At 45.0% G+C, this 27,465-nt stretch overlaps 1 protein-coding gene across 2 annotated transcripts; it reads left to right on the forward strand.

The window, feature by feature from the left end:
* The first annotated feature begins 190 nt into the window (after positions 1–190).
* Positions 191–27,465, forward strand: GEMIN4 (gem nuclear organelle associated protein 4). Of its 2 annotated transcripts, none has more exons than XM_085649355.1 (3): positions 191–431; positions 16,059–16,129; positions 23,228–27,465. In XM_085649355.1, the coding sequence occupies exons 2-3, from the start codon at positions 16,120–16,122 to the stop codon at positions 26,431–26,433; spliced, it is 3,216 nt and encodes a 1,071-aa protein (XP_085505481.1). In that variant the 5' UTR covers positions 191–431; positions 16,059–16,119; the 3' UTR covers positions 26,434–27,465. The 2 variants fall into 2 exon arrangements, with proteins under 2 accessions (XP_085505481.1, XP_085505480.1); XM_085649354.1 differs by having other exon boundaries at positions 206–480.

Below are 27,465 nucleotides of genomic sequence, written 5' to 3' on the forward strand. Positions count from 1 at the left end.
ATCGATTGCTAACCAATCAAAAAATGGGGTACTGAGAAACCTGGATAAAACCCGATTAACAAGTTAAGGAGCGTAATACAAGCATTTTTGCAGCTGACTTTTTCATTAGAGGGATTGGTTATGGTTAGGAAAAAATGCCCCTTCCAAAATCTCTAAACTGCGTAACCGGAAGAGACTTCACCACTGCTCCGGAAGACATTCACCCGGCCGCACGCGAGCCCGGATTTCAACTGTGTGCCGTGTTACTTGTCGCTGCACTCGAAAGTCCCGCTTTTCAAACAGTGTGAACTTCCCTCTATTTTCATGCCTCCGCGGAAGCACAGGGCTACAACAAACGGAAGCCCAGGCGGGAAGGGTCTACTTACTGCCAGCGTGATGCCGAGAAGTGTGCATCCCTGTCAGAGCTGACTCGATAAGCAACAAACGCCGAGGTGTGTGATTCCTAAGAAAAATTAAGCCTGGTTTATTCAGCAGCTACAGGTAACTGCGTGCGCGTTCCTAGTTGCTGTCAGTTCAACACTGGGCCATTTAAAGAAGACAAAGAAGTGAAGAAGAGTTGCCCTATTTTCATATGATTATAGCTGTCATTCGTGATGCGAAAGCTGCCTGGTTGCAGTTGTCCCTGCCATTTAGTCCGTTTTAAAGACCTGTTTCAATTGCATACATGCCAACATTTCAGAAGAGCAAAGCGGGAGATTCTTTAAAAAAAAATCGGGAGAATGGGGCCTTGAATCGGGTTACTTACTGCATGGGCCTCGGAAGTGTGCTGCTGCAGGATCGGACATTTGAAACGCAAATGCACGTTTTTTTCTAACCTTTCAAAAGCATAGAGCGCAATAGCAGGCAGAGAGAGGGTGATGCAAGTGTTCTGCACTCACTGGCCAGGCAGGTTGCTGGCAGTGCATTTACCACCCCCCCCCCCCCCCCCCCTTGTGTGTCAGCCCAGGCACACACACACAGCTGCCCCCGAGTACTTCACAGGTCTTTAAAAGACCATTCGTTTAATGGAGCTTTGTTGGGTTTTCACCCCTTCTAGAGCCCCTGCATCGCCACTCTGACTATTGTTTAAAGGATTAGCACGTTACATGATACCAAGCCCTGTCTGCTGAAACCCCGAGGAATCGGGGTTTTGCTTGCAGGAATCGGGAGGCGGGAGACTAGCCTTGAAATCGGCAGTCTCCCGCCTGAATCGGGAGGGCTGGCATGTCTGAAATTGTATAGTTTAATGGTGCATTGTAGTTTAGTGTTTTGGATACATGCAGCGTTTGAAATAGTTGTAGTTAACTCTTACCAGTTTTAAAGTTGTGTGGAATTATTTAGATGCAATTGTAGTTTTATTTATATAGCATTTACTACCCCTGACGAGGCGTTGAAGTGCTTTTCGGTAAGTAGCGCGCTACTCCGAAACCCAAAATGGATTAGTGGTGGGTTAGTATAGGGATATATGTTGTTAATTCGAATGGTGTATACGTTAGTCTGTTAGTTGGATTTAGGAGATCATAGTACTAAACGGAGGTGTGGGGTGAGTCTAAAGAAGGATAGAGTAGGAAAGAGTCTAGAAGTGCTATTAGGGAGATCATAGTAGTACAATGATGTTTGGGATGAGTCAGAGTGGTTGTAGAGGATATATTGAGCGAGGTATATGAGATATACAGTAGTGCATTGGATAGAGTTGAAGGTCTTTTTTACAGTAGGAGTAAAGTAACAAATACATAGAAAGGCATACATATATATGGAAAATAGTAAAAATATGCAATTGTATTACATAAAGTCTCACATGTGCATGTATGGATTAATAGTTAAAAAGTCTGACTTTCAAGTGTTGCTGTACATAAAGTTAATTTATTTGTGTATTTTCTTTTTTTAAGGGAATTTTGTTTGTTCATTTTTCACCAATATTTCAATTGTGAAGCACTTGTAGATACAATTATTATGATTATATACAATCAGATAACTTATATGTAAACTGTGCGGTGACCTTTATACATGTTAAGCATAAATAATATATACTTATACCATAAGTAATGTATACGTTTGTTTGGCAGACCTATAAGAATATATATTTTTAAACCATAAGTAGTGTGTGTGTATATATACTTGTAGAAAGAAATGCATATATCTAAATGTTTACATACACAGGCATATGCTGTACATTTTGTGTTTTGAGTATGGTGGGCATGTAGAAAAGATTCAACTCTTGAGTAGTCATCTGAAGGTAAGATAGTTATCTGACAATCTTATGTTTGGAGGTAATGAATTCCATAGTTTGGCTGCTATAACAGAGAAAGATGTACAACCCACGTTTTTTTCTTATATACTGGGTTTAGAGGCATGGTGCCAATATGGAGTGGAGGTTCCGTTGTTGTATGTATTTGGTGATTTTTTTATCTGATGTAAAGTGGTCCTGTTCCATGTATTTCTTTATGGGAGATACAACGCAGCTTGAAGGTGGATCTTCTGGCAACCAGTAACCAATATAGGGCCCTCAAAGCAGGGGAGATGTGGACTTTTGGCTTTACATCTAGGAGTAATCTGACAGCAGAATTTTGAATTTGTTGTTGTCTTTTCATAGTTGATAAAGATCATTCATGGTAGAGGCCATTGGCGTAATAAAGATTAAATAGTACAAGAGGAGATAGTAGATTGGACTTTGTGTGGAAATCCTAGGTGGGGGAAGATACGTCAGAGTTTTCATAGTAATGAAGCTTGATCTCGCTAACTTATCAATTTGAGTATTTATCGATAGCTTAGAGTCCATGGTAATTCCAATGTTTCTTACATCCTTGGATATTTTAGGAGGTGGTCCCAGGTAGTCAGGCGAGGCACTTCACTCCGATGTTATCATGGATTCTGCGGAGAACAACAACTAAGAAGCAAATCTGCAGACCAAGACATACATTCTAAGTAGGAAGTTAGCTGCACAGGCAGAGGTGTGTGGGCTTACAGACTGAGATGGAGTGCATCAGTTAATGCACTGAGGCAGGCTTCCTGAGACATTACACCAAGGTATGGTGTTCTATCATTCCAACCGGGTCTGGCAGAATGGTTCTTTCACAATGCTTGCGCTAGTGAGGGATATTAATAATAGTTAGCAAGTAATATTGGGAATAATCAACATGGTCGAATTGTTCATATTTTTCACCATTTTAATAAGGCTTATAACAATGATGTCTCCCCTGTCTAATGATCGCAGTCCATGTCTTAATTACAAGGATTACATCTTTCCAGTTAGCACTTGAAAATGTATTATTGTCTCTTCTCTTTGTGAAACCTTGGGTATGCCAAAGTGATATATGAAAGTGTTGGATCTGTTTCCACTGATTCCTTGGAAGTAAAGGTGGCCATGTTCAAGGTTGCCGACAGTATCTATAACTCTAAAGGTTTAAGTGTTTAGATGCAGTAATGTGAGCTTGCCGGACCAGCATTTACGGATAATATAAGAAAACTTGGTCCCGATATTATGAAATTTTGTTGACCCACTCCACTTCCCTACTAAATTTATAGGAACCATGCAACAGTGGGTCTAGGTTTGTTTTCTATAATTATAGGGGTATGTATGCCTTTCTTAGGGGCATATTATTATGGGTTGGCAATAACATTATCGCCGCCTTAGCGTCCGTTTTCGGGCGAAAAGCGGCGATAATTTTATCGCTTTATCAACAAGGACACGCTAGCGCATGTTTCCTTGCCTCAGCGCCCGTTTTCCTATCGCCTTGCATCACTAATGAGATGCAAGGTAGGCTGCCCCTTACAACTACATTATAAAATATCACCAACGGTGCTTCGCTGTATTTACAACAAAACCCCGTCCGGTTTAGCGCTGATTTATTTCGCGCTAACTGGGCCTTAACGCTGGAATTTAACGTCTTTTAAATTCCAGACTAAGGCATACCTAACATGGGGGGTGGATTGTGTGGCTAAGACCACAGGCCCTATCATCGAGGATATCGCCGTTTTCCAGCGATGTTCCATGGAAAACGGCGACATCCCCGCTATCGCTGGAATATTTATCGCCATGGCACTGATGGGTTCCAGCGATAGCCGGCGATAGGAAAATGTGCGCTAAGCGCGGTCATCGATAATTATCACTGCCGCTTGCTAATATGCCCCTTAGTTCTTCTGTAAATAGACCCATAGTTAATTATTGATGATTGTTCTTACGGGTGTGGCCGCAGAGGTAGTTTAAAGAATGTTCTTCAAGATTTGTGGAGGACAGGGGTCAGAAGGGCAGTCGGCTGGCCTGCTTGCTTTGACAAGTTCCATAAATCCGTTTTAGGTCTCGTCTGAGCCAGCGCATGCGTTGTTGCACTGCAAGACATTTAGTTAGTGGCTTTTCAAAGTCCTACCACAAGCTTTGCTTGGCCTCAAGCTTGCGGTTACGTGCGCGGGAACAGCCGTCGTATGGTTTTCTGTAATGCCATTCCACACATCGCTCAATCATGGCTTTCCTTTCGAACGCTCCTCCCCCTCCCCACCACAGAGCGCGTCCAGCTCCTCCCGCTGGCTGCTGCTGCTCCTGGCATCATCTGGCCACTTTCATTTTCATGGACGCGCGGCCGAGTCACTTTTACATGTTGGTAAAACCACTGCACTCTACCCCGAAATTGAGCAAGCAAAGTGGCATCCCCCCTTTGATTTTGAACAATTATAGGCGTGCTACCTTCTTTTTAAATAGAGCGGCTCGCCCAAATCTTTTTTGGGGGGGGAATTATATGTTTGTTTATGCAGTGCAGCACGCCTGATCAACAACAATGGCGGCGTGCACCTTTCTTTCATTTTTCACGGCACGCCTGCAGCCTTTTAGCCACACCTCCTCAGCTCCCTCCAGAGTGCTACAGTAGGGGAAGGGGCGTGTGTCTACCCTCGCAGCAGTCCGATGGGGCTGTCCGTAGAGTGCAAGCGCTCCACAGCAGTTCAGATACAGTAGGGAAATGAAGGTGCAACAGCCTCTCATTTCCTCCAGAAGCAGCTTGCGGTGGCATTGTGCATTTGGGGGTGTATGCTTAAGTGCACCAGGACTGCCCCATCACAGCCCGTACCATCCCTGCACACCACAAGCCCTTACCGTGCCTACACACCACCGTTCATTACAAACATGTGGTCGTGCACCCATCCAGGAAGTGAAAGCACTGCCCTTCTCCCACCAGCAGCCGTGCTTATAGACACATTTGAGAATGCAGACCCACTTTATACTCCGTTTGCAAAGGGATTTTTTAATTCACTCGAGATGCAATTCAGGGAGCACAGAATCCAAAAGAACCGTGAAGTGCTTCGTGGTTTTCATCAGAAATGTATCACAATGAGACCTCGTTCATGGGCTCAGAAGTGCTGTGACGTCACCTCGTACTACAGTGAAACCCACAGCTTGTGAAGCTCAGCGAGGGGGGGATTGCTGCATATTTCTGAAGGCTTTCTCTGCATTCCTCCTAACTTTTACCTCAATGGACACTTCGGCCTCAAGATTCTGGAATGGCTTCCCACCCAACCAAATAGTAAATGCCTTCAAGAATGAGTCAGTAATCTTATGCTACTCTGTTTTTAAATTCATAATTTCTTTCATTTCATTTTTAGGTCTCGCTGGCGTTGCAGCGCGAAGCGCTGCCGCCAACGAGTACTATTGTTGCCTAGTTGCCTCCCAAGGGAGACAGATCGGGGCACGCGCAGCGATCGGGGTCTGTGGACGCGCAGACGCACACACAGACACACGCGCGCGCACACACCCCGCCGCTGCCGACCCCGGCTGCCTAACGCGCGCGCGCGCACACACCTCATTGCTGACTTGCTCCACGGAGACGGCTTGTCCTTTCTGTTGCCGTCATGTGTTACCGTCCAGTTCTCGCCCTCATCCCGATGTCTGCGTTCCTTCCGAGCGCGACTACACCACCTGGGGCAGACAAATGCTGCACACAGGGTGCATTCACGCTACCCCCTTGCACCCGGCACGTAATGTACTGCTCTTACAACAGCGCCTGTGCATACTCACCTCCTCCAGCGCCCCTTAGCACTGTAGGCCCAGTAGGCACTTTACAGCACTGCGCGCTCTATCGCACTTTGCTCCAGCAGCACTCCCCGTACTGCACCCCCACTGTCACGAGACCATGGACGGACTTACCTAGGGTGTCAGCCAGCAGGCAATGCAGAGGCAGCATGCCCAGCACCAAGCAGGAGCCCCGGCCGGCTTCCTGGCTACCCGGTAGCTGAAGCATGTTCCTCAAGCGTCGGTCCCTTCCTCCTCTCTCAGGCTCCTCCAGTGCTAACTTTCAGCCGGCCCTCCGCTCCTGCTCCCGTCAGTGTCCACACTTGCCCGCTGCTGCCTCCTTCCAAGTGAGACTGATGGGCAGACGAGGTGGCAGCGAGGCAGACCAGTCCTGCCTCGCACCGGGGGCTGCTGGAGTTCCTCTCTGGGCTCCCCGTTTGCTGTCACCCAGGAGTAGCGCAGACTTCCAGCACTTTCTGTGGCTCCTCCTATCGCACTGTGGGCGATAAACAGAAACACGGAGGCCGGCTCTTTTCATGGCGCACGCTCCTTGCAGGGATTTCACGGCCTTGTCACGTGCGCACCTCTCGTGGGCTTGTGTGTGCACCACTAGCGGGACGCTGCTTTGTGATGGCGCCCGCTCCTCACAGGCATCTCGCGGGCCAGGAGATGTGCACGCGTACGGCGTCTAGTGCCAAGAGACAAGCGTGCAAGCCACAGCAACAAAGATAGCTCACGGGCACACATACCTGCTGCAGGACTGTGGCCACGCTGGGACATCCGGCGGTGAGTTTGTTTCAATTTTCTTAATTGATTTTTTTTGCAGAGCATGTGCGCAGTGTGCATCCCCACCCGGCTACCATGGCCATTAAAACAAGTATCTGCAATACAATAGGTCTCGCATTTGTGATAATTTAAGCTATTGGCACTATCAATGACAATACCTTTTATTTATGTGTTTAAGTGCATGTTTACGCACTGCTTACAGGTTTTCAAAACACATAAATAAAAGGCATTGTCGTTTACCGTGCCAATAGCTCAAACTCTTGCAAATGCGCGACCTATTGCATTGCAAATGCTTGTGTTCTTTCCCATTCATTGTGTATTTTGTTTATCTAAGCACACATTATGGCGCTAAGTGAATAAGATGTACGTAGTAGCTAAGCCAGTAGCGGGGAGCCATTTGCTACTGCTTAGAAGGCTGCAGAATTAGGTAGAACGTTTTCTGAGTAAAATGAAGTGTCACTGTTAATTAAAGGTCCATGGCATAGCAAACATCTGATACTAAATAACGGAGTCTGCCACCGAGCCTGTGAATTGTTTTTTATTGGCCGATCCGCAATAGTATAGCATGTGTGGAACAATAATCATCAATTTCGTCACAAGAATCTCTCCAAAGTTGTATGTTCCTTTGGGATCCTGCCCTGGCGATGTCCCATCTACATCCTGTGTTGGATATGTTTCTCTTAGGTTACATCCCATCGCATTCCTATCAAGGAGATATCCCCCATCGGATAATTCCTGTCTGGCATATATACCATCTGCAGCCTGTCTTAGGGACGTTCATGATGCCTGCTTCCTGTCTACGTGTACATTCTACCATCTTCCTGTTTTATAATCCATGCTTTCCTCACAGGAGGCAATCCCCTCTGCCTCCTGTCTTGCCTATTTTAGGCAAGGCCACTGGATTTATAAGTTTCGCAGCTGCATAATTTTCCGCATATTTATGAATTTGCCACATGACCCCATCATGTGCTTCATAATCTGAACATTTTAACACAATTATATTTTTACCTCAAACAGATCAAAAGTTGCAGAAAACTCAGCAACGCATGTTGCATCACAGTGAAAGGCCTTGTGCAAAGGATGACTGGTCACCTTTCTATTGTTACTTGCCGTACTTGTGTCCTAAACTGGGACTAATGTGATAAAACCTTTGCTCGGACAGTGTTAATATGTATATACAATAGGTCTTACATTAATGAAAGTTGAGCTATTGGCCCTGCAAATGTTGATGTTTGTAAGTTTATTTATTTTTGTTAAAAAATATCCCCGCTGTAGCATAAGTAATACAATAAAATCCATGAAGCAAGAAAAGGGTGCATTACCACGGGCTGTTAATTGGTGTCCCTGTGGAGTTGAAAAGGGACGTGGATTAGGCACATAGGGTACTGCACCCTTACTTATGTTACTGCTGGGATATTTGTTAACAAAAACAAAATCTAATAAGCATTATTATTTGCAATGCCGATACATCAAACTTCCAGTAATGCGAGACCTACTGCATTGAAAATGCTTGTTTTAGTTTGTGGTTACACAAAAACCTCTAACATATTATCAAAATGGTACACAATGCTTAATTTAAAAAACTTGCCTATGAAGCGCACGGCTCTCCAGGATAAAAAATTGATTTTATATTGCTAATATATTACACTCCATAACATAAGTGTAAACAAGCATTGGCATAGGCAATAGGTCTCGCTTTTGGGACCTTATAAGTATTTAGTTTTGCAGCCCAATATCCTTGGTGCAACAACATCCGCTGTTGCATGGCTAAACCATGTACCTTATAAGTGTTTAGCCATGCAACAGTTGATGTTGTTGCACCAAGGATATTGTGCTGCATAACTAAATACTTATAAGGTCCCAAAAGCGAGATCTATTGGCTATGCCAATGCTTGTTCTGATGGTGTTTGAAGGAATGTAGAGGCTGGTATAGCATACCCCTGGAGAGGATTGTTAAAAAAAGGTTGGTGCTGTTGGTTTTCTTTGTTTTTAATAGGAGTCTAATATGTCTGCTTTAGTTGTGTAATGATTTGTCTGTAAATTCTTTATTAATGGTATGAGTTCCTTCTGTTCATTAGGTTTATGAAATTCAGTGAGAACGTTTGTAAAATTATTTACTTGCACATTTAGCATTTTGAATTCTGTTTGAATATTCCCTTTAAAAAAATCTTTTTTGATGGTTGACAGGCCTCAAAAAATATACCTGCCCACTCACAATGGTGATTCAGATTTCATCAGGTTGAGCTATTTTTCGTACCTAGAGGTCCCTTCTCGCGAGCGAAATTAATATAGAAAGGAGCAGGTGTTCTGTTCATTCCGAAAATGAATGAGTAAAAAAGTTGCCTTTAATTCTTGGTTTTATTTTGACTCGTTTGCTGTCTGTTCAAGGAAAGAGGTCATATGACAGTTTGTCTTTTTACTAATTGCTGTTTGGAAAATTGATTCATTTTTCTTTTTCTTCAGTTAGAGGTTTCTCTCAAGTGAGCTGTCAATAATTGTGAAACCAAACGCTGTAAAGTGTCAGTTTTCTTTTCATACACATAATATTTAAATAGCTTGCAAATGATTAGTGCAAATATTTCAAAATATATTAGGATTTCCAAAAGCAAATATTTTTGTAATTGAGAAGTGTGACACAAACACAAATTTAAAGAGGAGCAAAACAAATCAGAATACTTTACTTGGTGATGTGCTAACTCATTTTTCCAAATTTGAGATGATTGCTTTTAGGTGGTCAGCACATGCCAGATTGCCCTCCTTCTCGTCTTTTAAACCCCCCACTGAGCATCACCCAATTACTTGTGCCACCAACTTTTTTTGTGAGAGCTACTTTTTAGGTCTCGCCTGAGCCAGCGCATGCGTTACTCTGCGAGACATTTAGTAAGTGGGCTTTCAAAGTGCTACCCACCGGCTTTTGCTGGACTAAAGCTTGCGTTCACACAAGCGTGAAGTGCGCAGCTGCTAGCTTTCAGCACCCGAGGCCCCATCTGGAGCGTGATTACTTTCACTTTTGGCGCTCTTGCGCGCGCACCCTGTATTTTGCCTTTGATGCGGTTGTATGACTTTTCCCATCGCGCACGCACCACTCTCATCCACTTTTTGCTTGCGCTTCTTGTTCTAGTAGTTAGCAGGGCCTGTCAGTAGAGCTAACCACCTCGGCGCCTCCCCCTGTTTACAGTGCCCGAAGCTGGGCTATGCGGCGTCCCTGCGCTGCTGCCGCAAACCCAGAAGTGTTGCTCCCTCCACGCCGGCATCCTGTGCTGTCGTTGGTTGGTTGCCGCAGAGCGGCTCTTTTCAATCTGTGAGAAGCGGAGCCTGTGCTAGGTGCACGGCTCCACAGCTCTCCTGTCTGCCCCACCCCTGGCGCACCTGTAGCCCGGAGTGGCACCGCTTGGGCCCAACCTGCTACTGGTGCTTCACTAGGAGACCTGGCCTCCACCTGTCCCTCCCCCGTGATGCGGAAATAGTACATTAAACATCAACCTGCACGCCGGCTTCCTCTCCTATACGCACCACACCTGTAACCTGCCAGTCTCTTCACAGGGCTCTGACCTGTGCCCTCCACTAACAGCTCCGACAGCCCACCCATCATGGCCAAAACCAGCACTCCGGCTCTGCAGTCAGCGGTTCCCCAGGGGTCAACAGAAAGCCCAGGAATGTAGCACTCATCACCGGTATCACAGGGCAAATAAGAGTCTAGGTGCAGCATTATGGCATGTGGGCATCTAATATGGCCCGACTTAAAAGAAAACATTAACTTACCTGTGCATTCCTGTCCCAGTAACAACATATGCTTCAGTTCCAGGGTTCACATCCAGTTTAAAGCTGCTTTCTGGGAGCTGTAGTCTTAGTTAACATCGGCTGAATTTAACTGAATTATTGGATGATTATATTATTCAAAATACATAAGCATCGTAAACATGGGTTTTTGGATACTTGAAAGATCATATTCCGCCCTCTTAGACCATGGAACTGTAGTTAAGACAATTGTAATTTGGCGATGTAAAGCAGATGTTCCATCAATAAAGTTCCAATAAATAGAAATGGAGGACGGGAGCGGGACATCAGATAGTAGTGGCCAGTTGTTTGGTGCGGTTCGTTAACTATAGCTGACTTTTTTTTCTTTAGTTCCCGGTCTATAATAAAGCTTTTTTCATAACTACAGGACTTCAAACATCACAACGATAGAAAGGTATGTCTGTGAAAGCCACTAACTTGCCGTTCGTAGCTCTTACACGTGACCGCTGTGAGTGGCTTATCTATTGGTGGGTTTCGATTTAGGCAGTGAGTGGTGGACTTGATTTGTGTGGGCATACATATATTATTTGCCATTAGTTTTGAAGAGTAACTTTTTTGTGTTGCCATCATTAGTTGTTTTTTAACTTAGTAGCTATCGTTTGGAGTTCAAATCAGACACGCTACTTAAAAGAAGGTCCTGATTAAATTATTGGTTTACTCATAGTTGACTTTCAGAAATTATGAGTGTGCTAAAATTACATTTTGAAAGGTTTTTGTGATACCAACACCAATTGTATCAACATGCGTTGGCATAGCCAATAGGTCTCGGTTTTGGGACCTTATAAGTATTAAGTTATGCAGCACAATGTCCTTGGTGCAGTAACACCAACTGTTGCATGGCTAAACACTTATAAGGTCCCAAAGGCGAGACCTATTGGCTATGCCAATGCTTGTCTCTTTTGTTTCTGCAACTGTTACTGAGTGCGGGTTCGCTACATTCCTTTATTCAGGTAGCATTTGATAGTTTCATTTCTATCATTCTGCATTTTAATTGTTTACCTTCATTTAGTGATTCCTACTGCAGCTTGAGCATGTTCGTATTATTATTATTTTTTTCTAAACCTGAAATAAAGACAGCATAGGCGGCTCCGGTACCAAGATGGGCTTTTTTACACCCGGAACCCATGGCTAAGGCAGTTTCTCTTCCAAAATGTTTGGATTAAATTTAGCCTGCATTCACTGAAGGGAAAGGCTGGGCTTGCATTTGTCATCTCTAAATCAGCATTGAAGTGATTTTATGAAACTTGGATTTTTTTTTTCCTTCATGCAAACACAACAGGCTTTTTTTTCTTATGGTACAGGGAGATTAGGAGATTTGCCCACAATCCCAGGATGCTGAGCCAACGCTGAGATTCGAACCTCGTTCCCCAGTTCCATAGTAGGCAGCTATGGCCATTATCCACCTGCCATATTCCATGCAGAGATACACGGAACTAGGCGTTTAGGGTATTCTTTTTCGGTCTTGCCCACCGCACATACGTTATCTCTATGAGACATGTTGGTTTCTATCGGGGAGTTTGGAGGCCGCCCACTACTTACCACTCGTATGCTTCATCGTCATTCTTATTTGACTGCTTCTTATTAGTCAGCAGCCTTGGGCTTCCTTCCTGTTCGTGGGTTTGCCCCTCCCTGTGAGCTTAGGTCCATTGCATGTGTGCTTCCAGAACTCGTCTTCTAAGGACTTTTTTTTTTTAATTTATTTTTTATTTGGGTTCAAGCACTCTACTGTAGTGAGTACCTTGTGTACATATATCGCTTTTTTCTCCACCTCATGAATTTGCTTTCCCTCCCCTGCCCTGCGTCTGTTTATTCCCATGTTGTTACTTATCACAAGAACATCCCTCCCACCCTTCACTGTCTGGGTGCTTACTTCAGCCCTTCCATCCCTCCGTTGTCCGTCCTGCCCCAACCACTTTCCACCCTCTGTTGTCTATGTTGCCCAGACTCCCATCCCTCCCTCCTAGTTACCTGCCGACCCGCCCTACCTACGTAATAAACATAAAACAAAGTGCTATGATACGGCTGAGGCTTACTGCATCGTAGCACTTTTTTCCCTTGTATCAGCCACGCTGCTAAGCACAGTCTGGAGTTGTGAGTTTGCAGCTAAAGCTGCATTCCTGTAATTTAACAGGTGTTTATTGAAAAACTGCTCTCAGAAACGTGCACATTTGAAAGATGCACTGCCAGTTTGAACCACTATTAGAATAAGCATTGACAAAGCCAATAGGTCTTGTCTATGTGAGATTTACTTCTTTGTCAATTGTTTTTAGCCATGTTGTACAGCAGTCACCCCACCCCTCTCTCCATGACGTAGGCAACATTGGGTACTTCAAAGCGCATTTTTTAGTTTACTTTCAATCATACTGCTTAGTGGGTATGCAGCTGTACAACATGGCTAAATGAACATTGATGAAGCCAAATAGCTGTATTATTTGGATTTGTCAATGGTTTTTAAGCTATGTTGTACAGCAGCACGACTGCTGTGCATCTTGGTTGAAAGTGTAAAAAAGCACTGTGATGGCACCAGTGTTGACCGCGTCATAGTGCTTTTTGGTTTGCTAACAACATCCTGGGGATATTCTAAAAGCTTCTCTGGGAATGCGTTCCACCCATTGCTTACCATTGACTTTGTGGTTTGTAGCTCACATTTTCTTGCTTTCTTTTTGCTGGCTGTATTTATTTTAGGCTGTCCAGATTAAGCTTGTCCTGTCCCTTGCCTGAACCCTATTTACTGCATTCTTCCACCAGTACTGGATTTCAGTAAACAGTCCTTTACTTCATGTTCTTATCTTGTCACATTTGCTGTGCATTCATAGATAGAGGTCAGATGTCGGGTTCTGTCTTCCAGGGAGCTTGGTGTTTACTTTTCTTTCTCCAACTTCAAAGTGAGAGGATTTATGTGACAAATATACTGGCTACTGAGGGAGTGCTTGAGGAAGGCTGTCAATGTTTTTTTTCCAAGCACACAACAAAATGTAAATATCTGTAAATGAACTGGGCAGATAAATCTGAAAATATCAAAATAGAAAAGCACAAATACACCACAGTTTTTGGTAATTCTGAAGTGTGGAAACAAATATTTTAAAACAAATCAATACATTAGGTGATGACGTTGCCACACATAATGTGTGCGCTGTATACTTTTATCAGTTAAACTATGTCTATGGACGAGTTTAATAAATATGGGGCCTCAGACTCTGATGCAGACCAGGGAGAACAGGAAGTATGAACATCTGCGGAGCGTCTACCGACGACAAGAGTTGTGATCACCAAGCGTGGACTTAATGAATGTACAAGGCAAGTTAGCTTACAGACTTGGTATGAGTAATATTGCTTACTCTATTGATTCTCATTTCCAGGAATACTGAATGTTGAGAATGGCACTGCACATGCCCATGTGCACTGAATGTTACATTTCCTTGTTATGGAAAGTGCAGAAATAACGTTTTTTTTTTTTTTTAAACGGTGTCTATGTACTCCATTCTACACCACTCCAAGATACGCCTTTCCAATCCACACCACTCTACATCACTGCACTCTATGCCTCTCTACTTTATACTACTCTATGCCAATGCACTCTACCCCCCACACTACTCTGTGCCACTGCACTCTGCATCACTCTAATCTACTCCACACTCTACGCCACTGTACTCTACCATGCACCACTCTACTCTACCATGCACCACTCTACCATGCACAACTCTTCTCTCAAATCATCTACTCTACTGCACTGTACGCCAATCTACTCTGCAATACTTTAAGCCTCTGCACTCTACACCATTGTACTCTCCATCACTGCACTCTGTGCCACTCTAGTATACTCTGCCCCACTGTATTCTACGCCATTGATCTCTACGTCACTCAAGTCTGCACCACTACACGTCACTGCATTCTATGCCAAGGCACTCTACGCTACTCTGATATACACCACTGTACTCTACGATGGTCTACTCCACAACACTCTCTGCCTCGGAACTCTATGCCACTGCACTCTACGCTATGCCAATCTACGCCACTCTACTGTACTCAACTCTACTCTAAACTACTGCAGTCTACACCAATGCACTAAACACCACTTTACTCAAAACCAATTAACGATATGCCAGTTACTCTGCACCACTGCATTCTATGCCACAATACTCTACTCTGCAACACTCTATGCCATTGTATGCTAAGCCACTGTACTCTACGCCACCGCTCGATGCACCCCTCAACACTGCACTTATTCCCACCGAGCTCAATACCTCTCTACCCTACACCTCTCTACTCTGCACCACTGCATGCTACCCCTCTCTCCACCATTGTGCTCTACGTCACTCCACTCTGTCACTCTATTCTGCTCTCTGCACCACTCAATTCTACGGCAATCTACTCCATGACAATCTACTCCGCTCTAGACCACTCTACTCTACAACACTCTACGCAACACCCTCTATGGTACGCCACTTCACTCTGCTCTACACCACTCCATAGTGCTTTTAAGAATTTACTTTTAATCATGCTGCACAGCAACCAAGCTGCTGTACAACACGGCCAAAAATAAAGAAAGCAAGCCAACAGATCTTGCATAGGGGAGACCTACTGTCTTTGCCTGTACTTATTTTTATTGTATTCAGTTATGCAGTGATACTGTAACCCAAGAAAGCTATGTGAGGCTCTTTATTGCACGCAGAAGTACAGCAAGATAGTTCCTTATTACATGCTGTTAGAACAGGAGAGATTATTATTTATTCCACGCAATGGCAGACATGTCTTGTGTGTTCTTTATTGCAGGCTGTACGGTAGAATGAAGGGGGTGTTGTTGTTCATTCCACACCATTACAAAGGATGATATAAATAGCTGGACAGTGTTCTTACAGACTGTGATCCACTCTACTGCGACCACTCCACTGTGATCCACTCTACTCCAATGTAATTCACTCTACTCCACTGTAGTATACTCCATTCCACTGTAATCCACTCCATTGCAATCCACTGTAATCTGCTACACTCCACTGTAATCCACTCCTTCACTCTAATCCACTCTGCGCCACTAACTTTTTTAGCCATGCTGAACAGCAGGTAAAGCGCGTTGTCAAAACCAACAGCTCTTGCATAGGTGAGACCTATTTGCTTTGCTAATTCTTATGTTTTTTAGTCATGGGAAAGGGTCATTATTTAAATAACTGGGAAATTAGCTGCTGTTTCATTCTTTCCACAGAACCTCAAATAAATATGAATAAACCTACATAAAATTAGTTAAAAATAAGGCTGTAAATATAGATGTAAATGTAAAAAAAAAATCCATCAAACCAGGAACTTGAATTATAATTGTTTTTATCAGTGGTGTGAAACGGTGACATAAGAATTTTTTACATATATATACACACACACACACACACATGAACAACGATGCATGAAAGCCTGTTACTGTCCTGTTGACCTATAGAAACACTTTTTAGGACGAGAGCATTGTAATGAGTTGTCGCTTTAACTGTCCAATGTTTCTGTCCTCCAGGTGACCTCCTCCTACATCTCCACAAGGTGGAGCCAAATTTCCAAAGCTGAAAAGCAGCAAAATGGACTCTGGTAGGTGTTTCAGTTGACTTGTCAGTGCTTTACTTGGCTCACAAAGAAACCTTTATTGATGTTTATATAGTACCGCTATCAGCTAGTGTTGTCGCTGCGCTGCATTATATGAAACGCATGTTATCTGTTTCAGTGTATGCTTTTCATAAAGCGCCTTCTTGTGAGCCAAATCGCATGTAGTCTTTTGGACATTGGTGCCTGTGAAAAGTGAGGCGTTAAGAACGTTAAAACGATATGATGAACACAGACAGAACATGACCTATATGGCCCGCCCCGTTCAAGTGTGTCCAAGCGCTACACTGCTTTATTATTATATTTTATTTATTTTGAGAATTTGTAAAGCGCGGCTGTCACCATTGCAGGCATCCTGGCGCTGAAGGATCAGAGGAGACGGAAGTGAAAAAACACAGGGAGTGAGAGCTTACAGGCAGACTAACGGGGGAATAACCAAGTTTTAATCTTTCTTCTGAACGGGAGGAGTTCGTTGAGGTACCTAATCTCGATAGGAAGAGTGTTCCATAGTCTGCCGGCTGCCACCTCGAAGGATCTACCTCCGGCTCTGACTTTCCTGAATCTGGGTACGACTACCAGTTTGGCGTCAGAGGATCGAAGCTGTCTGGTTGGAGTGTACCAGGCAAATTTGGATTGTAAGTTGGCTGGGCCAGTGCCATGGAGAGCCCTAAAGACTATACAAAGGGCCTTAAATTGAATCCTCTGTCTTATAGGAAGCCAGTGCAGTTTTGCCTGGGCGTACGGTCCATGAGATCTTCTCGGAAGCCCCAGAGCCAGCTTAGCAGCTGCTGATTAGACCCTCTGGAGCCTGTCCAGCAGGAACTCAGGGGACCTAAGCAGGAGGGCATTACAATAGTCCAACCTGTTAAGGATGGTACATCTAACCACTTGGGAGCGGGCATGGGTAGGTAAGAGGGGCAGAGCTCTCCTTAGGGAACGGAGGATGGCAAAACAACAGGCAGACGTTTTTTGAACATGCGTCTCCATGCTGAGCCTATGATCCAACATGACCCCTAGGTTACGAACTGATTCCACTGGCCGTACATTGGACCCTGATTCCGGGGGCCAAAAGTTGTTTGGAAACGGTCGGGGAATCCTAGTTCCGGCACTGAAGAGCACCTCTGTCTTCCCTGCGTTGAACTGAAGGGAGTTGTCCTTTAGCCACCGGGACGTGTCACGCAGACAATTGTGTAGGACCTCCACTGAGGTTGAGTCCTCTCCTTCCAAGGAGAGGATCATCTGCGTGTCGGCGTAGTTGATAATCCTGATGTTGAAGCTTTTGATGAGTAAAATTAAAGGTCTGAGGTATACATTAAAGAGTATTGGGCTGATTGCTGAGCCCTGGGGGACCCCATGCGTTACCAGGGAAAAGGCTGACTGGAAAGGTGGCATGGATACTGCCTGCTGCCTATCCTGCAAAAATGAATGAAACCATTGTAGCGCAGTGTCTCTCACTCCCGCCTCAAACAGCCGCCTCAGTAGGATCTTGTGATTCACCGTGTCAAAGGCGGCAGACATATCGAGCAGGATCAGGAACGCTGCCTGTCTTCTGTCTGCACGCCTTTGAAGCTCATCCATAGCGGTGATGAGGGCTGTTTCGGTACCATGGGCAGGCCGAAAACCAAATTGGTCCCCATCTAGTAATAGATGACGTTCCAGATGGTCGGAGAGAGTCTTGCTAACTTGACGCTCAACTACTTTGGCAGGGAAAGGCAGCAGGGAGATGGGCCTATAGTTTTTTTAACAATCGGGGTCTAGGGAGGGTTTTTTTTAACAAAGGAGAGACTAACGCCCGTTTCCAATGAGCTGGGACGGTGCCAGTCACCAGGGATTGGTTACAAATTTGGTGGAGTGTGGGGAATAGTTCATCCTCAAATTCCTTCCAGATTTTGGGAGGCACCGGATCCATGGGAGACCCGGAGGCGATTCCTCTAGCTAACTTAGTGAAGGCCTCATAAGTAAGTGGTGGGAACTTGAGTAACGTTTCCTTCGTAGCTGTGGCAGGGCCAGCCAATCGATCCACCGAAGAACCAGGTCGGAGGGAGGGACGAGATCCAAAGGAGTGTCCAGGTCTTTAAGGATGAGTTCAATTTTTTCCTTAAAAAATACAGCAAGGTTGTCACAAAGGTCTTGGGACGGGACGATCGCATTCTTGGAACACTCCGGATTGGTGACGCTATTTAGTATATTAAAAATACTCCTGGAATTGTTGGTGGTGTTGCAGATCAGAGAGGAATAGTATTCTGCTTCAGATTTTTTAATCAGATTCTTGTAGGCATGGACCTTAGTTTTCCACACCTCTTTAAAGGTGTCATTATAGTCGCGTCTCCACCTTCTCTCAGCTTGTTTGCATCCCTGTTTTAGGTTTTTTAGGTCGTCATTAAACCAGGGGGCGGAGTCTTCACCCTTACAGCTGCGTGTTTTTAGAGGGGCATGGGCATCGAGGACCGTTGTGATTCTAGTACAGAGAGAGGCGTAATTTTCGTCTATATTCTTATTCTCATTGAAGAGCTGTTCCAAAAGGAACACCTCACCGATAGGGTGCAGACGTGTGAGGGCCCTCCAATCTCTGCACTTAACTTCCCTAGTCAACACAGGAGCCTTGTGAGGACCACCATTCGTGTGAATAAAGAATTTTACGAGTGAGTGGTCTGTCCAATCCATAGGTAAGGTTTCCCCCATCGCCACCAGGTCAGGTGCCACGAAGACCAGATCTAGGAGATGACCAGCTTTGTGGGTGGCTTTAGTGGCCAGTTGAGAAAGACCAAAACTTTCACAGGCTTGAAGTAGGTTCCCGAGACCCGAGTCAAGGGTACCGTTGCGCCAGAGATTAAAGTCGCCAAGGAGAAGTAGCTTATGGTGAGAGAAGGCGATATTAGTCAGGGTAGTTAATAATGCTTGTTGCTGCTGAAGGCTGAACGACCCTGGCGGGCGGTAGCATACTATCCCAGTGACAGTAGTCCCGGAGTGGGTCTGAATTGATAGCCCTAAAAGCTCAGTGCCCAGAGTAGGGTGTAAAGTGAGGACCTTAATGCTGCAGGACGCTCTAAAAATAGCTCCCACCCCCCGCCTCTTCCAGTAGGCCTAGGGGAATGAAGAAATTTGAACCCAGGAGGACACGCAAATCCAGGGTCACCCAAACAGTCAGGACGAGTCCACGTTTCCGTCATGAAAAGAATGTCTAGTTCGTGAGTATCAATCAAGAGTTGGATCTCTGTACTGTGTTTAGGCAGGGACCTAACATTCAGAAGCCCACATTTTAAAAGATCGTCGCTCAGGAAGTCGGCTCGTGGGTGTGCCGTATGTAACAGGGAGAATATTCCTTTATCCGCATGGTGCTTACCTATTTGGATGAGTGCCTCTCTAGAGTAGGGGGGCCCAGAAGGAGGCTGATCAAGATGTGAAGGGCCAAGACAGGCAGCATAACTGGCCCATGGCGCTACCTTGGCGCAGACGGGCTTGCCTTCGGCGCGCAATCGTCACGCCTGCTGCGCTCGTCCGCTGCACGTCCGGAAGATGCACATTTTTTTATAGGGAAATAGCCGGCAGTAAGGGGGGTGTGGCCACTGAAAGGGCGTGAAAAGGCGGCAAGATTTTGTAGTGGTTTTACCGCGGCAGCGCTGAGATCGGCTGCGTGGCCTGGCCAGGTGCAAGCTGGTGCCCTGATGTGGTGCCAGGAGGGGGAGAGGGGTAAGTGATTTAAAAACACACAAGTGACTCTCAAATTGTTAAAAATTATTCAGGTCGCGCTCCGGGCTTCCGCCTCAGGAGATCTATCATAAGTAACACAGGCGCTTGTATTCAGCGTCTTAAGTACTGGTTCGGCGGTGGGCGTGGCCTCTGGGAAAGGGGCGTGGCCTCCGCGAACGTCAGGCATGGCGGCAAGATTTTGTAGTGGTTTTACCGCGGCAGCGCTGAGATCGGCTGCGCGGCCTGGCCAGGAGCAAGCTCTGGTGCCCTGATGTGGTGCCAGGAGGGGGAGAGGGGTAAGTGATTTAAAAACACACAAGTGACTCTCAAATTGTTAAAAATTATTCAGGTCGCGCTCCCGGCTTCCGCCTCAGGAGATCTATCATAAGTAACACAGGCGCTTGTATTCAGCGTCTTAAGTACTGGTTCGGCGGTGGGCGTGGCCTCTGGGAAAGTGGCGTGGCCTCCGCGAACTTCAGGAATGGCGGCAAGATTTTGTAGTGGTTTTACCGCGGCAGCGCTGAGATTGGCTGCGCGGCCTGGCCAGGAGCAAGCTGGTGTCCTGATGTGGTGCCAGGAGGGGGAGAGGGGTAAGTGATTTAAAAACACACAAGTGACTCTCAAATTGTTAAAAATTATTCAGGTCGCGCTCCGGGCTTCCGCCTCAGGAGATCTATCATAAGTAACACAGGCGCTTGTATTCAGCATCTTAAGTACTGGTTCGGCGGTGGGCGTGGCCTCTGGGAAAGGGGCGTGGCCTCCGCGAACGTCCGGAATGGCGGCAAGATTTTGTAGTGGTTTTACCGCGGCAGCGCTGAGATCGGCTGCGCGGCCTGGCCAGGAGCAAGCTCTGGTGCCCTGATGTGGTGCCAGGAGGGGGAGAGGGGTAAGTGATTTAAAAACACACAAGTGACTCTCAAATTGTTAAAAATTATTCAGGTCGCGCTCCCGGCTTCCGCCTCAGGAGATCTATCATAAGTAACACAGGCGCTTGTATTCAGCGTCTCAAGTACTGGTTCGGCGGTGGGCGTGGCCTCTGGGAAAGTGGCGTGGCCTCAGCGAACTTCAGGAATGGCGGCAAGATTTTGTAGTGGTTTTACCGCGGCAGCGCTGAGATTGGCTGCGCGGCCTGGCCAGGAGCAAGCTGGTGTCCTGATGTGGTGCCAGGAGGGGGAGAGGGGTAAGTGATTTAAAAACACACAAGTGACTCTCAAATTGTTAAAAATTATTCAGGTCGCGCTCCCGGCTTCCGCCTCAGGGGATCTATCATATGCTTGAGAGTTAAAGCTACTGCCTCACGCTAGTTGCTACAGACCCCAGGTTTCTCACCCCATGCATGCGTCACGGGCTCCTCACAATGTCAACGAAGCATCCTGAATCCCTCACACTCCGACCATGGATCCGAAGTATCCCGTTCTGTGTCGAAAGCTTCTCTTACTTCGTTCATGGGCCAGAAGCGTCAGTCTCTGTGCCGCAAGCTTTATAGCTGAAACTCGTAGCCCGATTGCTCCTCGCCACCATGATTCTCACACGCTGTCCTTCGATCCAAGCGCTACACGCCCTGTCCCTGTGCTCAGCACTCCCCGCTCTGCCCCTGCATTCCAGACCTTAAACTTTATTCACGGCTCAAGCTTCTCACGCTTAGTTGAAGACAACATGCTACCTATTTTGTCTTTCCATGTTATGTCCCAAGACTTTAACACTCAGTCGATGTACCCGAAGCTCCTCCTTGCCTACCTACATGTCGCACAATCGAGGCACATTCTTTCCATCATACCGTGCCCTAAGCTTTGTAGTAAGGTTCAAAGCTGGATTGATCGGAGATTAGCCAGAGGAGAAAGGCTAAAGCCATTTTGCAGTCCCAGGTCTAGAGAAAGCAGTGAAGGTTTGTGTTTAAATCATCAAAAGAAACGTTTTTCTTAGAAAGATAAAGGTAGGCATAAATAACGCTACTATTGCACACTTATAAATAGAGAAAATGCATAATCTTTGTGATAAATGTCTGGTGTTGCTTTTTCACTCCCACTGAACTGAGGACAGTGGAAGGTGCAGTCCAGCCAAAATTGGTGTCCAAAAGGTCAAGAGGTATCCCTTACCATGGAGCGATATCAAGGGAAAACAGAGAGGCTTGTCTGCCCCGTTTCAAGGCCCGCTCTTTTATGCCACACTGTTATGGCTACATATTGTGGTGCAGCCAGAGCTACATTCAACTTTTCTAAATGTTTTGTTGTAAATGCAGCTTCCTTATCTTCACAGTGTGAGGACTGTGCTGTACTTAGCTGCAGGTTGACTGCCACCCCTCCCCCCAGAAGGACTGTGCAACAGTTGGGCAGCACTTGATATATTTGCCCCTGTTGGCTGTACAGTTATTAGATCTGGCTAGAATTAGCAAGGGAAGGCTGTCTCGGGGCAGCTAGCTCTGAAGCCTTTTTAACCTTCCCATCTGGAAAATCTTTTTGAGTGTGGAACTTGGTCCACCCTCCATTACCGCCCCCCATTCTTTTTGCTGTTCCTCAGATTTTCAAAGCCTTTCTCTTTAGGCAAACCTATCTAAATTAGTCCTGTCTCCTTCCCCTTCTGATTTACTGCCATTATTTGCACATGGTTTTAAATGTTGCACTTTTTAGTTTGTGTACCGTTAAGTTTATTTTCGCTATAGTTTTATTGGATACTTTATTTTGTACTATCACTCACATTATAGTTATCTGTACAGCATCCCTTTGTCGTTTGGCTAGATTCTCCGCTTTATACATTGTATCAATAAATACAAATCTCCATGAGTATGAATCTCTTCATTATGATGACCTGTAGACTGTCTAACTAATTTCCTTGGTTATTCACCACATAAAGCACAAGCCCTCCCAACAAATGGACCTCTCGTTAGTGCACAACATATTAAGGTTTTACAGATAACATTTGTACTTCGCTCAACCTTTTGGATAATTTACTTGCCCAAGAGCAATCCAAATTCTTGAGGCCTATTGCATGAAGGAGCAATACTGTCTGCATCTTTTAAAAAGACATGCCACACTTAAAGCTGTATAGACATAAAGGCTGTTAATGCAGTTGGTTGCATATACATTCTTAGATATCCAAACCACATTTTATTTCTGCCTTCCTTGAACCTCTGACAGGTCACATTATATAATAACTGTTAAAATGTTGACCACTGGTTCGGTTACTGCTATTGACAACTATATCATGTACATGTTTTGTATTAACGGATTTTAAGCAATTGTATTTATTGTACCCTTTAATTTGCTTTTTTAATTCGATATCACTGTATTTTCATGAATCTCTTTAAAGCTGTTCGATATATCCGCTCAGTACACCAATAGTCTGTTTCTCAGCCGGATGATTTTGAAAGTGTTAAATGTTGTACACTTTTCCCCACAGGAGTCTGGGATGTCCGTGAAGAAATTGCTGTTCTGCAGGGCGGGTTCATGCTGGCCGAGAAACAGTATCACCCAAAGCACTTAATTCACTTACACAAGTCTGACTGGGCCCTCACTGGACAGCCAATAATCCATGCAGTGGATGAGATTTGCAGAGAAAGCGGGCAGGCCCAAGTCTGGAAAAAGAGATTCCTGGCTATCATATGGGCCAAAATTCTCGACTGCTGCTCAGAGGCTGCAGTGCCTCCGGAAAGCAGAGATGTTGATAAGAAATGGAAAGAGGATATCTTCTTTTCATTGGGAAATATGCTGCCTAGTTTAAATCACACCACACTGTTTGAAATTCTCAAAACAATGAAGATTTACAGAATGTACGTTGAGCTATTGCTGGTGCTGCCAGAGGAAATTTGTAGTAAAGAAGCCAAGTCATTTGTTGAACATGTTCTTGAAGAGACTTCTGCTGAAGACATAGTGCTTTTTTTGGATGTCTGGTGGGAAATCTTGAAACGCTCTGAAGAGCAAGAAGATAATATGGTGACTGCATTTCGGACGGTGGCACACCAGTATGCGTGTGATTCTTCTGATGGGTTCATTCAGTATCCCAAAAGATTTAAGTGCGATCCTCAAGTGCTCCGGCTGGCACCTAATAGTGCATGCATACTCACTTTTTTTCTTGAAGGACTAAAGCAAATGAAAACCTGCATCCTACCTCTGAAACAAAAGTGCTATGCTCTTGCCAACCTAGCAGACACACTTTTAGCACCTGAATCCCTTGATACGCTGCCCACGTTGCTGTCCATTGAGCAGTATTTGGCGAAGCTGGCAAATGTTATAACATCCTGGAATTCTGATATTCAGAATTCATATCATCACAGCAGCTTATCCGAAAAGGTCAAGGAAGCAGAGCGGCAAGTGCGAGCAGGTGAGAGAACTACAAAATTCACACTGACGCCAGATGAGAGAACCTTGGGCTTGAGAGTTCTCAATGATCTTCTTATCTGTTGGGGCAGTGAGCTGCAATGTCTGGCTACAGGTGGCAGTAACAATAACTCTGAAAGCTACAGAACGGCTGAAAGCCTTTCATCACTGCTGGGAAGGCTGAATAGTTCAGAACATGAATGTGCTCCTCCCAGGGATGATACAACTGCAGGGATAATGAAAGAAGTAAAGTACAGCATTATAAACCTTCTGCAGAAGTTTTCCACTGATAGGAAGGTGGATGTTGACATGCTGTCTTCCATTACTATGAATATAATCACAGGAAAAATGTACCGGCACAAGGAGGCCTGCTTAGTCTTTGCTTCCAAAAGCGAATGGGCCCTGTCAGCTGAATGGGTAAACTGCCTTGAAGAAAATAGAGCTCTTTTCTGTGAGCCGGACCTCATAATTTCTCTGTTAGAAACAGTTATGGCTTCTGTGTGCAGTGACCAAGACCAGATCCAAAGAATCAGCAAGGCCATGTGCGCTATTTTGAGTTGTTTTTCAGAACTTTCCCTGCCACACAAAAATAAAGTGCTCTCAGCAGTGCTGTCTACCTGGGGCGAGAAAGGCCTATCTCAGAAACTGAAGGCTTTTATGGCTGGGTTCCAGGAAGAACTGAACATGGCTTTCAACCAAATCACACAAAGCACGACAGACAGTGGACTGGCAAAGGCTGTCTCAGCTGTGGCTCGACTTGCTCTGCTGCACCCTGAGGCTACAGTGCGGAAAGCATGCTGCACTGCTGTTGGAAACCTAGGTGCTCATACATTTTTATCACAGATAATTGGTTCCCTTCCAGCGCTGAGTTTTAGAGATCCCCAGAACTCCAGTGCCTCGTTATTGGCAAATTGCTTGAGAGACACGTCGTGGGGGAATTTTTCATCGGACAAAGAAGAGAGGCAGTTCTTGGCCTTTTTAACCTCCCTTATGAAACCTTCCAAAACTACAGTGGAGTCCAGTTCTGTTTTTCTTCTAAGCCCAGATGAAGTGATGAGGACACTTGTTCTCCCTTATCTGACATCTGATTTTACCAATGTGACACTTTGTTTACAAATTCTTAATGCAGCCCTAAGTGTTGAGTTGCCTTCAGACAACACAGGTAGGCACTGGGTCATGTCATGCTCCCCCTTTCCACTTCTCTTGTCCCTTTGCAGACTCCTCAACGAGTACACAAAGTATTGGCAAAATACAGATGCACCACACTTCCTCTCCATCGAGTGCAAGGATTTAATTATTGATGCACTCGAGAAACTATGCGACCTGGTACAGCTGGAGGTGTCGGGGTTCCCTGAAACGTGGAACAAGTCTTTGTTCTGGCTGCACAGAAAGATGGAGCATTTGGACTGGACTGTGGGCCTCCGGTTAAAGCATTTGTTTGGTGATCACTTTAAAAATGAAGTTCCCGCCTCCCTGTTTCAGGTTTGTATGCTTTCTGAAAATGACTGGACACCTCTTCGCATTCCAGAGTATGGACCTGGCACAGGCCTCCTTGCTTGGATGGAATGTTGCTCCATATCAGCTGCAATGAAAGACCAAATGCTCTCTCTCCTGGTGGTTAACACCAAAAAACCAGAAGACGTGAACTACTTTAGCAAGGGCTTTATGGTTGCCCTAATACAAGTCTTCCCATGGTGTAATTCCCGGGAATGGAATCTCCTATCTCAGGTGGTGAAGAGCCTGTTGAAGAGACAGTTGTTGCATGTGCCCTACACTTTAGAATATGTACAGTTCATGCCACTTCTAAACCTCAGACCTTTTTCCTATGACCTTCAATTTTCAGTGCTTTTGTTGAGGGGATTTCAGTTGCTCTGTAGCACCAGTTGTTCAGATTGGCTTCCGGTTGAAGGCTGGAAGCATGTTGCACGATTGTATTGCAGTAACATTGCAAGTATGCTGGAGTCTGTGAAGGCTGTGTTGTCTATGCATGACCTAAGAGAAGGTGTCAAAGACCAGGATCACTTCCAGGAAGTCCTATTCGTTTACACCCAGGTGTTCTGCCATGTGCTGCACATTGTTGCAATGATGCCTCCTGATACTTGTGAACCACTCTACTTCCTGACTCTTGAAATTCTCTGCTTGTATGAAACAGCAGGTGCTTTAGATACTTCCACCAATAGCCTGCTGAGGAGAGCAAATGAAAGGCACTTCTTGCATTCCATAACTGAGAACGTAACAAATGAGGAGCAGCGAATAACACTGCTCCAAAAAATAAGCAAGCTGAAATAGATCACTAGAAAGAAGACTTGAGGAAGAAACTGAATGCAATAACTGCTTCAACTATAACGTGAATGCTTTCTTCCTTATTCAACCAAAGTAGGTATTTGTGTTCAAAAGTCATTTCAACGTTAGACAGGTGGAAATTAACCCCATTTATGGCAAGGATAAATCCTCCTCGTTTATGTGAAATGTCTCGGTGTAGCTTATTTCTGAGATCAAATACAACCATTTTAAAAGGCAATAAAGTAAAAGTTGTATGTGGCCTTCTGAGACATTTATTTCCTTGCTTTAATGAGTAGTGTTCAGGCCATGCAGGTAGGAGAAGCCTCATTAAGAGGTGACTCAAAGTAAGCATTGATTGTGTCTCACGTAAGGCAGACCACTGATCAAAAGAGCCTACATAACAATTATGGCTAAAGAGAAGGATGCAGTTCCAAAAGTCAATGAAATTAACTTAGTTAATGAATTTCTCAAACTGGCTTTGTCCAACGAGAGTGGGTAGGAAGATGTTTACTGAGAAGAACAAAACGTGTTGGCTTGAATTAATTCCAGCCACTGGTGATTACTGTGGGCATAGAAGGTGACGATAGAGGAATCATTCAATAGGTGTGGGTGTCTGACATTGCAGCTACAGAATGCTAAATAAATGTAGATTATTTTTGTATCATTTACATAGTTCGTGTACATGCTAGGATGTCCACTCATTCATTGCCTGTTTGATCTGTGCCAAGCATTACATATCTACTAGAAGCATCCCTATAGGGATTTGTATCCAGTAAGGATAGTCACAAACACAATTCCCTCTGCCTGAAACCTAGTTCAAAGAGTTTTCTATTGCCGTTGAAATAATTAGGTATAGTGGACTTTGTTTAAAATTTAGTGGTTTTGTCATTCTGACTTGGAAAGATTTATGATGGCGCCTGGATATTAGAATGCCTGTCAGTAAGGCTCATAATATGGAGCTGAAATGGTGTTTTTAAATACGTCTGTGTGCCGCTCTACACTGAATTCAAGGTAATTAAAAATGTGGATCGATACAAA

This window comes from Triturus cristatus, chromosome 3_2 (assembly GCF_964204655.1).
Source record: "Triturus cristatus chromosome 3_2, aTriCri1.1, whole genome shotgun sequence".
In the NCBI taxonomy this organism is placed as follows: domain Eukaryota; kingdom Metazoa; phylum Chordata; class Amphibia; order Caudata; family Salamandridae; genus Triturus; species Triturus cristatus.